General features: G+C 44.7%; 1 protein-coding gene across 1 annotated transcript in view; it reads right to left on the bottom strand.

Moving 5' to 3' along the window:
- The window catches only part of LOC144807224 (uncharacterized), a 106,117-nt gene that overhangs the window by 84,529 nt on the left and 8,620 nt on the right, over nt 1-12,968 (bottom strand). Inside the window, 2 exon segments of the mRNA XM_078673074.1 lie at nt 9,348-10,179; nt 10,181-10,435. Coding sequence (XP_078529200.1) covers nt 9,348-10,179; nt 10,181-10,435 — 1,087 coding nt within the window.

Below are 12,968 nucleotides of genomic sequence, written 5' to 3'. Positions count from 1 at the left end.
ATTTCCAGATCGCCATTTACGTCTAGAACACAAGCCAATTTTCCATCATCCAGCACCAGAACAAGGTTCCCTAGAACAAGTATTTCAAGCTACCGATCACATTCTGAAATCACGAATCGGTTATAGTGAGTTAAGTACTATGCATGAACAGGAACTAGTCCGATCAGCAGTCAGATGGATTACTGATTCTACCACTTTTCCAGACGAAATAGTGGCACAAATGTTTCTGAAAATGCCCCCAGCCGAGCAACGGCTGGTGGGTATGTATATGATCCAGCACCTCATTACTCTGTATGAGGGTCAACATTCTGATCCAGGCCCGTTACATGATATCCTGAACGAGTTACTCCAGTACAGATGGAGAGGTCTAGGTACCGATTTAATTAGTGTCATTCTAGAACAACGTCATAAATATAGAACGTTTTTGAACCCGCATTTTGTCCATGTCTCACCCCCAGAAAGTAAATCATTCTACATAGACAGACAGAATCCGTTACGAGAAGTCCACCCAGTCAGAGGAACGGGTGGCGAAATGCAACGAGTGTTTGTATACACTCCGATCACAAAGATGGAACTTCTCGAGATGAAGAAATTAATTCCCTGTCATGATAAAGATCCCGCAGGGTTCCATAGAGAATTAAAAGACATGCTCCGTATGGGAGAATACACTTACCCAGATATCATTAAAATGTTAAAGGTTCTGCTACCCGCAGGGGTGTATGAAAAGCTAAAGGAAAAAGAATGGGAGGTGGGAGAGAAAAAGATAGATTGGGCAGTCCTAGAAGCAGAAGATAAGATACGTGTACCAGGTACTGGTCTAGGAGAGAAATGTAAAGAATTACCAGAATTATTAATTCAAGTTTTACCCAGATTATTAACAACTAGAAAAGAAGACTGGGATGCAATCTCAGCCTGTAAACAGAAACAAGATGAAGATATTAGTGATTTTTATTCTAGGTTTGAAAAATGCTTTAGTATCAACAGTGGTCTCAAGACAAGTAGTGAGTCATACCCTCACCTTTTCGTTACCAAATTAGTCGAGAATTCAAGTCCACCAATTAAAAACCGAGTTCTGAAAGTCGAAAGCACCTGGCAAGCAAATACTCCGTCCCAGATGCTCCAGATGCTTCAGTACCACCAGAATAGAATCAGGGAAGAGCAAGAACACGAGAGAAAACGTATGAAAGACACGAAAATGAAAGTACTAGTTGCACAATCTGTTCCTCAAGACAGTCAGAAGAGGGGTCAGAATCAAGCCAGTCATCCTGCAGCTCCTGTTAAAGGGAACTGCAATTATTGTAAACAGCCAGGTCATTTTATAAATGAGTGTGCAGTTCTGAAACATAACATAGCTACTGGTAAGACTAAAGAAAGACCACGTCCGCCTAGACAAGAACAAGTTTCACAGACTCCTCAGTCACAGAATGCACCACAGACAGTTACAGTACCGCAGCCTATTGCTGCAACACAGCATGTCACATCGCAGATGTACCAGTATGCACAGTCTGAGTATCCAGAGTACCAGCCATATTCATAAAACAGCCTAGAGAGGGAGGTAGGCTTGCCTCTCATCGAGATACCTGTAGATCAAGAAGGTCCCTATGTTCACAGTCAAGTATTAGGGAAAGACAGAAAGTTTTTGATTGATACAGGGGCAAGTAGGACCACAATTAGTCATGCCGAGGTTCCAGGGGCTCCGCTCTCAGGCTCAAGAAATGTTTCCCTTGGATTTTCAGGAAAACCTATCGTTAACGAGATATCAAAGCCAGTTACCCTAGAAGTAGGTCCATTGTCCCGTACTACTGATCTGTTACTTACTAAGTCATGTCCAGAAAACCTATTAGGCATTAGGACACTGAAAGAGTTGGGTGCAGTCATATGCTGTTCCCCAGAGGGAATACGTCTGTTCCTACGTGACTTTAAGGGTCACTATGTATTACGAGATTTTGATCCCAGACTGTCTAAAGTCCCGCAGCATTTATGGGCGCAAGGTCCAACTGATGTAGGTTATATGCAAATCACACCCCATCGTGTGACTCTCAAGCCAGGTGTAGTGTTACCCCGAATCAGGCAGTATAGATTGCCACCTGAGGCTGTAGCAGCCTTATCCAAAATTATAGACGAGCTCATGGCTCAAGGAGTAGTTGTAGAAACTGACTCCAACGTATGTAACTCTCCGATCATTCCAGTCATGAAACGTACTGATCCAAATGCACCCCCAGTATATCGATTAGTGATTGATTTACGAGAACTTAACAAATGTATTATTCCTCAGTACCCAGTTGTCCCAGATATCTCTTCCCTATTGACAGCCATTGATTCCGAAGCCACGTTCTTCACTGTCATAGACCTCAAGAATGCATTTTTTAGTGTTCCCATCCATCCAGACAGCCAGTTTCTTTTCGGATTTTGTTTAAATGGAAGGAGCTATATGTTTACACGAGCTCCTCAAGGTTTCACAGAAAGCCCTAGTATTTACAGTCAAGCACTCAAGAGACAGCTTGACAACATTCATATGCCAACTGACACTGCCCTGCTCCAGTATGTCGATGATCTACTGATCACAGCCCGTTCTAAACGTGACTGCGAGCGAGCGTCACTGACGGTTCTGTATTTCCTAGCCGAGATGGGGCACAAGGTGTCACCTTCGAAGCTTCAATTCTGTGTCCAGCAAGTGGTCTACTTAGGACACTTACTGTCCAAGAGGGGTAGGCAGTTGACACCAGACCGTATCCAGTTGATAGTGAGTCTTCCCCAGCCCAGAACCCAGAAGGAGGTACGTGCTTTTATCGGCCTTACTTCTTATTGTAGACAATGGATTCCCCAGTATGCATTTTTAGCCAAGCCACTGATACAGTTAACGACACAGGAGGCAGCCGTATCGACTGTTCTCCCTTGGACATCTGAACATACACTTAGTTTCAACGAGTTAAAGAAAGCCCTATGCCAAGCTCCAGTTCTAGCTACACCGAACTACAGTAAGCCTTTTACACTTTTCGTTACTGAACGTGAAGGTACAGCAGTATCTGTTCTCACACAAGATCAAGCAGGACAAAACAAGCCTTGTGCTTATTTTTCGAGCACACTAGATCCAGTCGCCCAGGCTCTGCCTGCGTGCCTCAAGTCAGTTGCAGCCACAGCACTAGCTATCAGACAAAGTGATTCCATAGTTTTAGGACATTCCCTGACAGTACAAGTCCCACACTCCGTGGAAGTTCTTTTAAACCGAACACAAACACAGCACTTGACAATTGCACGTTTAACAGGTTATGAATTGACACTGTTCCAGCCACACATAGAAATTAGACGCTGCAACATCCTGAATCCTGCTACACTGTTACCATCAGTTAGTTCAGATTCTGCCACACACGACTGTGTGGAAGTAGTCAACATTACGACAAAGCCAAGACAGGACCTGACAGACATTCCGTTACTAGATCCTGACCTGACACTTTATGTGGATGGTTCATGTATGAGAACTAGTACAGGAGAACTAGTCGCCGCGTATGCAGTGACTACTGACACTGAAGTTATTGAAACACACCGTATTGACACTCTGTCCGCTCAAGCAGCAGAGCTAGTTGCTCTGACACAAGCCTGTATACACGCCAAGAACCTGAAAGTTAATGTTTACACAGATTCACGTTACGCATTTGGAGTCGTACACGACTTTGGAGTGCTCTGGCAGGAGAGAGGTTTCATGACTTCTCATGGAACCAAGATTCAGCATGGTCTCCTTATTCAAGCTCTGTTAGATGCCATACACTTACCGACATCTATTGCTATCATGAAATGCAAAGCACATACGAAAGTTACTGACATTATTTCTCAAGGTAACGATCTAGCCGATCGCACAGCCAAGCTTACAGCACAGACTCCAGACATTCCAGTTAACATGACACACACTCCAGATCCGATTACATGTATGACAGTTAAGGACCCTACTCAAGATGTCATAGATATCCAGTTACATGCTACTCCCGATGAAATCAAGAAATGGTCTGAACAAGGAGGGGTCCAGACAGATCAAGGATGGTTAACAAAGGGTAGAACCACATGGTTTCTCCCCGACTCTATGGTTCAAGTCATTATTAATACCGCACATAGTCCAGCACATTTAGGAGAAAAAGCCATGTTAGACAGTATCCAGAACATTTGGTTCAACAAGCATTTACGAGCTGCAGCCAAGCAGAAAGTCCGTACCTGTATGATATGTTGTCAGTTTAATCCAGGTAAAAGTGTCCCGGTGGAACAAGGTGGTTTCCAGCCTCCTGACCACCCTTTTGAGGTCCTCCAGATGGATTATATTCAGATGGAGCGATGTCGAGGTTTCAAGTATGTTCTTGTAGTTGTATGCGCTTTGTCCAGATGGACAGAAGCATATCCAGTCCCAGATTACACAGCCGCGACCACTGCCAAACAGTTGGTTCGTGAATTCTTCCCTCGATATGGACTCCCTAGAGTCGTATATTCTGATAACGGTCAGCCATTCTCATCTGAGTTGATGAAGCACGTTTCCCTGTTGTTGGGGTACCAGTGGAAGTTCCATTGTGTACGCCATCCTGAAGCAGCCGGTCTCGTAGAGAGACATAATCAGACTCTGAAAATCCGTATCGCCAAAGTATGCAAAGAAAAAGGTGTGGACTGGCTAGTAGCTCTGCCAGTTGCTTTGTTTTATATGCGCATGGTCGCACATTCCAGATCAGGTCTGTCCCCGTATGAGGTCGTATTCGGCCGCCCCCCTAACATGTGGGGTACTCCTAGACCCCGAAGTATTACTGATGTTTCATGTAATATGCTGACAGATTACCTAGCTTCCTTGATGTCTGCCCTCAACTCATGTCGTTCACAGGTTGCCGCCGCATTTCCAGACAATACCGAGGTGGCACCGCATGAGATCGTTCCAGGTTCGATGGTGCTCGTCCGGAACTTTGACAGATCAAGTCCGCTGGAGCCACGTTGGAAGGAGCCCCGTCAGGTCCTCCTCACCACCCGTACAGCTGTGAAATTGGAAGGACGCCGCGGCTGGGTGCACCTTTCGCACGTCAAGAAATTCTACGGATTGAAACCGGTCTCCAAGAACATTTCCCAGGATTCGAAGGATTGCCAGAATATTGCTCTCAAGGACTGTCCCGCAAATGACATTGATACAACCCCTCCCTTGGTAGAGAAAACTCCGCAGCAGGAGTATAAGCAAAAACTCCGGTCTAGTAAAATAAGTCAGTCAGTTTGATTGTATAAGTCCTCCCCTAGGTGAAACGGTTAGACTGTTTCTGACATGTATAAAATAGACCCCCATAGTGAGAGAGTTAGTCAAAACTCAAACCGATGTATCGTTTTTCTAAGTTTCATATTATTCATCAGCATAATGATTTCCTGCACTAGTTACGCATATTTCCTGTGTTTTCCAGTTCCTCATGTAAATAAGCATTCTAATGTTACAGTAGAACACACGTTTAGTGATCTGCCTCCTCACGAATATTCATACCGCCTCGCTATGCGTAACAATACCTTCATCCGTATGTTGCATTATTCACACCAGACCAGCAATGCCACTAATTGTTGGGTGTGTGGTCGACTCCCCCCTTTCCAGACGTCAAAGGGAGTTCTGCCACTCTTTCCTTATCCTTTTTCACATAATGGTTCGTGTGGAGCATGGTCCACGTTAACGTCATCCTCAACAGATATGTCTTTTCTTAACAGCACATGTTTCCCAGACAAGCAAGGTTTCCCCCACAGAACAGGTTTAGATCTAGAAAATGAAGTATATAATTTAGGTAATTATTCGTCGAATTTTATGGTCCTGAATGTTCAGTCTGATACTACTCCAGACTCACCTGCTATTTCAGTACTACCAGTCAAAGGCGAATTATGTGTTCGTAATTATGGTTCTGTACACGTAGGACATAGTGATTGTACTACTATTATCCAGTATAGTGACAGTGGGAAATCTATTTTCAAAGCTTCACGTCATTCTTATTTTGTTTGTGGTCAAACTGCATATGTTCGTCTGCCCCTCAATTGGGAGGGAACCTGTTACATTGCCTTCCTACTGCCACCTGTTTTTCTAGCCCCACCTGACTACCATAGGAATTCCTTCCTAGTACATACTAGACACAAGAGAAACCTCCCGATTGTCGATTATACTGAAACCGCTGCAGAACAATTCATTGATATTGATAAAGGTGTGTTCCCTTATTTAGGTACAGTTGTAAACAGTAAGCTAATTCGTAGGTTAACAAGAACTCTTGAAGCAGTAGTAGATGAGACTGCCTCCGCTCTAGGTAACTTAACCGAAGAGCAATCCTTTATGAGAATTGTTGTGCTCCAGAATCGTCTCGTCCTTGACGTCATACTGGCCGATAGGGGCGGGGCCTGTAGAGTCCTCGGATCTAGTTGCTGCATTTTCATTCCAAATAACGCGCCGTCTGTTTATTCAGCTATAACCAGACTCCATAAAATTGCCCATCTGTTACACCAAGATCCAGGCACCTGGACATGGTCCGGTTGGTTCTGGAATATAATTTCCGCATGGGGATGAAAAGTCCTGTCCTTTCTAAGTATTGCAGTAGCGATCATATTCAGCTGCTGCCTCTGTATACAATGTGGCCCTGCGATTTGCGGCATTTGTGCTACCTCTTGTATTCCTAGTCCCAAGCCCCGTTCTAAATCCCGTTCCAAGATAATTCGAGACGAGCAAATGATACTGTATGAAATGATAGATGGTATCATGAATATTGATGTTTCCTGATGGAAACGTAGTGACAAGGAGGGAATGTGGAAAAGTAAATTTTGCCATGTTCTGTGTCCCTACGTGTCATCCATCATATGTTATGTGTGCATGACCAATATGCATATGTTATTCCCCATGTCCGATTCAAGACGCAATTATAGTTGTGTCCACCTCTGATATGCCATTTCCTAGTCCTCATGAGTAATATGAATGTCAGGCCTATGTAAAGTTATGTTGCCACGTTTCTCAGTGTGCACGTTATTTCATTATAAAGTCCCCGTTTCTAGGCCTCAACAGGGCCCGGACATCAGATTCAGCTCCTGCCTCCTGAAGCCTCGCTAAGGAGCGATACAGCCCCCACCTGTATCCTCGACCTTTCACTTACTTCCTGCCTCGCAGTGCCCGGTGCAGCTTGGCTCTGCCTCTGAGTCTGCCAAAAGTATGTTATAGTTCCAGTTATCAGTTCAGTCCTCCTTCTCTGCATTCCTAAGCTACTGAACTGCATCAATAGTTTCCGTCATTGTCTAGCCTATTCGGCTCCATGTTAGAGAAATACTGCATTTACTGGTCGTTTAATATTCTTCATCACGCACTACATGTAGAATAATGCATGGTCCAGTCTTAAAGTCAAGTTAGCCTTTCCCCTCCTGACTTCTAGTTTATATCAACATGTTCTCTAAACATCAGATACTAGATAAGGTTTAGGTGCATGTCGCTCCGACCCTCCAGACTTTAGTCTCTGCTCCTAGCACAGAGTTCATAGCCCCCAGCTTCTCCTCGTAACACGTCATTGCCAGTTTGCGCGCACCACCAGGTTAGAGGTCCCGGCTCCTTAGGTAGCCCCTCCTATGTTTCCGCCCATTCATGACATATTCTGTTACGTCTGCACCACATGTCTATGTATACGCCCAGTTACACCTTCTTTTTACTCTTATCTTTCGCGACTGCTACGCGTCACGCCTTCTGCTCCACCCACTGCTACGCCTACTGCAATGTAATGCTATGTGTTCGCGCTATGTATATATGCTCATGTATTTGTTATTAAAAGTTAGCGCGCTCATCCCAGACCCAGCCCCAGCAGCTGCTGGGCCCTGTCATCCTATTCCTATGCAGGTTGTCCTGTTCCTGTCCTTATGCTGTATTAAACCTGCAGAAACTCCTACTACCTCGAATCTTGACTCTTATTTATTGAGCTATCTGTTATGATATATGTCTAGTCAAAAATAGGGTATTATTTATTTATTTACCACAGTGCTGTAGCTTTTTGTTATGACTTGTATTGAACTGTTTCTAATATTTGCGTGCAAAAAATATCCCACATGTTTTTGATGCCTTTAATTTTACACGAGAGGCTTTATTTTTATTCTTCTTGCTTGCAAATATGTTTGCTCTTTTATATGAAAGAGCTACGCAACAAGGTTTTAAAGTGGTTTGTGGGAAAGGTGATGGTGTGAACATGTACTGTATGAGATAAAGTACCACCTGCAGCACATTATAAGATTACTGCAAGTCACCTCAGAGTCTAATAACCTTATAAAGTAACTCTGCCTTTGGCCTCGTTCATCTAGATAGTTATGGAACTCCTCGCTGTCATGCAATATCCTTATAATGTGTGGCCGGAGGAACTTTATCCCTAATATATTTTCACTGAATAAGGTTAAAGTGAAATTATAGTTGGTTTTGTTAACACCTTAATGGATCTTTAAATAAAAAAAAAAATCTTAAAAAACAAGGGTAAAGTGCATTTATAGTTAAAACTTAAAACTGATCAAACCACTGCAATATGCAAGTTATAGTTAGAACCACAATCCATAACTCTCACTACGGGTTTACAAACCCTAACTCAGCATGTTATGTGTGATGATGCGATAGACATTTTACATAGTTAAAGAGTTTACTAAAGGCAGGATGCTGCTTTACGGAGATCATGGCTACTTGTATCTTCCCTTAAAACCATTCATAGCACACTTGGGACTGAGTTAGAATTAGGGTGGGTGAACTCACAAGTCAGATACAGCAAATCACGTACTTTATCTGTCTTTCACAACAAGGCCGTGTGCAATCTTGGAGAACCCTGCAGTGACAAGAACATCCCTGGTCGGCCCTGCTGTTGAGGCCGAATACAGACTAGGATTTTTATATCAGGAACTGGAGACGACTGCGTCTTACCCAATGTAACTGTGCAACTGGAAACACAGTTCCCTCTCTAGACTGTGCACGTCTGCTATTCTCAATGAACACCACATCACTTGTATCCGACTATTACGTGTGATTCTGGCCAGTAATTCCTCCCATGGATTGCGCTATTTCCAGTTCCTCAGCCTGGAATAGGGATGGACAAGGAAGGACGAGAGCTACTGGCCTATTTGTCTCATGCAGAGTCCCATTACCAGGCTGTTTCTGCACAGGAAGGATGCAGTCCTGTGTGGAAACAGAGAAGAATGCAGGGACACATCTGCACCCAGTGTACTCTGGGGGTCAGTCAAGCTCAGTGGGTTCCACCCAAACCCAAATGATTGACTCAGAGACTTTCTAAAATCTGCTAATATGCATTCTAAAGAGGTTACATGTGTTAGTAAGCCCTCCGCGTGTCCATGTATAGCGAATCACATACCTGGGGTGGCTTTGGACGGCAATAAATGTGACTGTGTTGGTCCTGTCTCCATTGAGTCTGAGGGGGCGTCTTCATCTGCCGTAATTGTGCCCAGTTCTACACATGATGGGGGCACAGTCTGACCCAGCTCTTCAGGACAGAGCAGTTCTGCCTTGCAGTTCTGATGTTGATGCTGTGATTCTGGGTGCAGTAGTTCAAGTATGTAGCTCTGATCTGAACCATGTGCATCAGTACAAGCTGGTTCTAGCGTGTACTTCAGATTAGAATCCTGCTCCTCTGGGTGTAGTGGTTCCACCGTGTTCTGATCTGTTTTTTGTGCTTTAGGAAGGACCGATTCTCTCTCTCGATCCAGTGCAGCAGTGTGCAGGGGTTCCACCATGTTGTTCTGATCTGAACCCGGTGCATCTGCACAGGTCTGTTCTAGCTTGTCTTTCTGCTCTGGTTCCTGTGCTTCAGGGCGCATTGATTCTAGCTCGTAGTTCAAGTTTGGATCCTGCGCATAAGGAAGTTCCTGTTTCAAGCATAGGTGTTGCTGTAGGCACCCGGTTTGTTGTGACCCCAACTCATCAAAAGACAATAGCCCAGACTCTAAGTGTTCGTCTGATGACATCCCATCAGGTGACACAGGTTGTAGGCTGCAGTTCTCCTGGGGATCTTGGAAATCAAAACACATCAATTCTTCCTCCAAGTGATCATCAGGTCCGTTCCCATCTGGTAGCGCGGTTTGTATATGGTGGTTTTGCTGTCCTTCAGGAAATACTGGGTATGGGCAGAGGTTCTGTTGTTGGTCCCAGCTTTTACTAGACAATGAGAATGGTTCTTGTTTCAGGGGGCTCATCTGGCTCCCTCTCTTCTGCGAATGCTGACTGTATGCTCTGGTCTTGCTCTGGTGCCTGGCCAACAAACAATTCTGAGGGAAGACACAGGTTTGCCTCCAGTGATCTGCCTGCAGGATCTGTCTGAGGGCATCTGGGTAGAGTACAATCTTGCTGTAGTCCATTTCCATCTGGAAAGCCAGGTTGCATGCACACTTCCTGCTGCGACTCATGTACATCTGGAAACCCAGGCTGCATGCGCTGGTCCTGCTGCTGAGGTTCCGTGACGATTTGAACCCGTGTTTTTAACATTGTCGCAAATACATAATTTTGGTATCAGTGAACCGCAAATGATCCATTTAGTATATCCTGGTGTTTTCGCTATGCTACGAGCAAGAGCACTCCTGTTACAAACACATTTCTGTTCTACCCATGGCATCCATCTTAGAACACGGAAGCCATTTTGTATTCTTTGCCCTCACATAGTCAATGAACACGCAATAACCTCTTTCAATTAAGGACACGTAGGCTTTAGCCGGCAATTCACCTTGCTAGTGACACATGCACCTTAGGCAAGCAACGCTGTGGCAGCATGACTCAGCAAGAGCTGCCTCCCCAGCCTGAGGCCAGTCCTGCTATACTGGTTCTCGTGTCCGTTGGCTTGATCATGATTAGGCGGCCGAAGCTGGTAGCCTTGCCCATTTACGACCCACAAACATCTCTTATCCTACTGTTCTATCTTCTGCACCTGGCTCTGCTCCTTTCCTTCTGGGCCTTTATTAGGGGGAGGTAACGAAATTTACGATGAGGCGGTCCGGGTCTTGAATGAGAAATTGACATGGGATTATGATGGAATAGTGGGAACCCCTCGTTCGTAATGTTTTGACATCAGATATTGTTGATGATTCCTGTGCAACGCCAAATATTTATTGTTTAAGATACAAAGGTTTTTTGAATGTGCTAACATGTAAAGAATTTGCCTGAAGCCCAATATTCAGTATATAAGGAGCAACCCTCTTTGTACAAATTGAACAGGCTCCTAGATACTGCCCATGTGTAGTTTCTGTGACTTCTGTGTCCCTGCAGTAATAAACCTTTGGTCTTTGACGCCACCATCGAGAAGCCCGTGTTTCTGTTCGTTTGTGCACCGAGGCAGGTTGAACTCCGGGGTCTTCGGGTGTTATCCCTGACACCTCTGGACGGAACCAAAAAGTCCAGAACTCCAATTGGCGCCCAACGTGGGGCGACGTCATTCGGTACCGGTCCAAAAGCCTGAAGAGTTCGAGAAGCTTCGTGTGAAGATTCCAGAGGGAGGCGCCCCACTTCATCGATCCCGGCATATCGCAAAAGTGGCCCGACGTTCTCTTCCACGAGGGTTCCCGTTCGGATGGCTACAGTGGTCCGTTGCTTTGACCGTCGCCCTGTCTTGGACCCGAGGTGCAGTCCTTAGTACGGCGAGACGTGACGGGTTTCTCCTTGGTGACGTCTTCAGTGCCTCAGTTAAGTATTAAGTGGTTGCTAGTTGGTTACCTCGTAAGGGTTGCTCCTGTTTGGATAATCCTTTTAGTTTTTGGTTTGGTTTGGTTTCGTAAGATTATCACTGGTTGTTCTGGTTAAGATAATCATTTGGTTTAGTTTGGGTATCGATACATTTGTTCGCTTTTGGTAGGCCTAAGTTCTTGGTTCGAGTGTGCACCTTTTGTTTGTGGTTTGTCTGTTCTGTGTTCCGGATTATAAAATGGTAAGTCGAAAAAATTGTATGTTGTCTTGTTTTAGTTGCAACAGTGATTCCCAGTTGGAGGACTCGTGTTCGGTTCCTCCGATTGGAACTCCCCTTTATGATCTATATTGCAAATTTGGTGTGGGCCCTATCTCTTATAACGAGGTATGGATCCACTATACAGAGAAAGATGGTGTCCTTAGTTGGCCACTGCATGGTAGTTTTGAACCCCAAGTTCTTGATAATTTAGAAACGAAATTGTTCAAGAAGAAAGCCCGGCCGGCAATGTTTGATTCTTTCCGTTATTGGCGAAAAGAATCTAAACAGAGAGAAATTAAAAAGTTAAAGAAAGAACAGAAAGAGCAAGAGTTGACTTTAGAACAGTCTGCTAAGCAGCTGCAACTCAACGAGTCTGAGAAAGCGATGGAGGTGGCCAATAGAGAGCGTAATTTAGCGATAGACAAGTGCTATCCTGTTTTGCCATCGAGTACAGCTAAGATAGTAGAGGACCCCGAAAAGGATCCCCTGTTGTCTTACTTGTTACGATCACCCCCACCGTATGCACAGGGTGCTACGGCTCCACCTATACCGAATGTTCAATTACCGGTTGCTGGACAACCTGGTGTTCCTGCTCCTCTGAATCAAGTTCCTGTACCTCCTGTGGTCAATATTAATGTTCCTTCGACACCCCCTCTTCCAGGGTTGCCGGCTTCTTTACCTATACCTGTATCGCTCACAACTGCTAGTTCACAGGCTATTTTGCCCGCTACTCCTACTGTTCCTGATCTATCTGTTCCAACTGCTACTCTATTTACTGCTTCTGCTAATATTATGACTCCACTTTCTGTTCGTCGGAGAATCACTGATTCTGTCTCTAATATTCTATCTCCCTTCTATAAAACTCTGATTAAGACTCCTACCTCTGACTCTGTGCAGAGACGTAGTCAGCTTCCCAGTACTGAAGAGCGAGGAATATTAGATTCCACTGCTCTTAGATGGGTTTCGAAAGTTGGAAGATATAATGTACAAGATGTATTAGATACATTTATGCAATGGAACGAACCGACACAACGATATGTGTTCGAT

This window comes from Lissotriton helveticus, unplaced genomic scaffold, assembly GCF_964261635.1.
Source record: "Lissotriton helveticus unplaced genomic scaffold, aLisHel1.1 SCAFFOLD_829, whole genome shotgun sequence".
NCBI lineage: Eukaryota > Metazoa > Chordata > Amphibia > Caudata > Salamandridae > Lissotriton > Lissotriton helveticus.
This window is presented reverse-complemented; position numbering and strand designations above follow the sequence as displayed.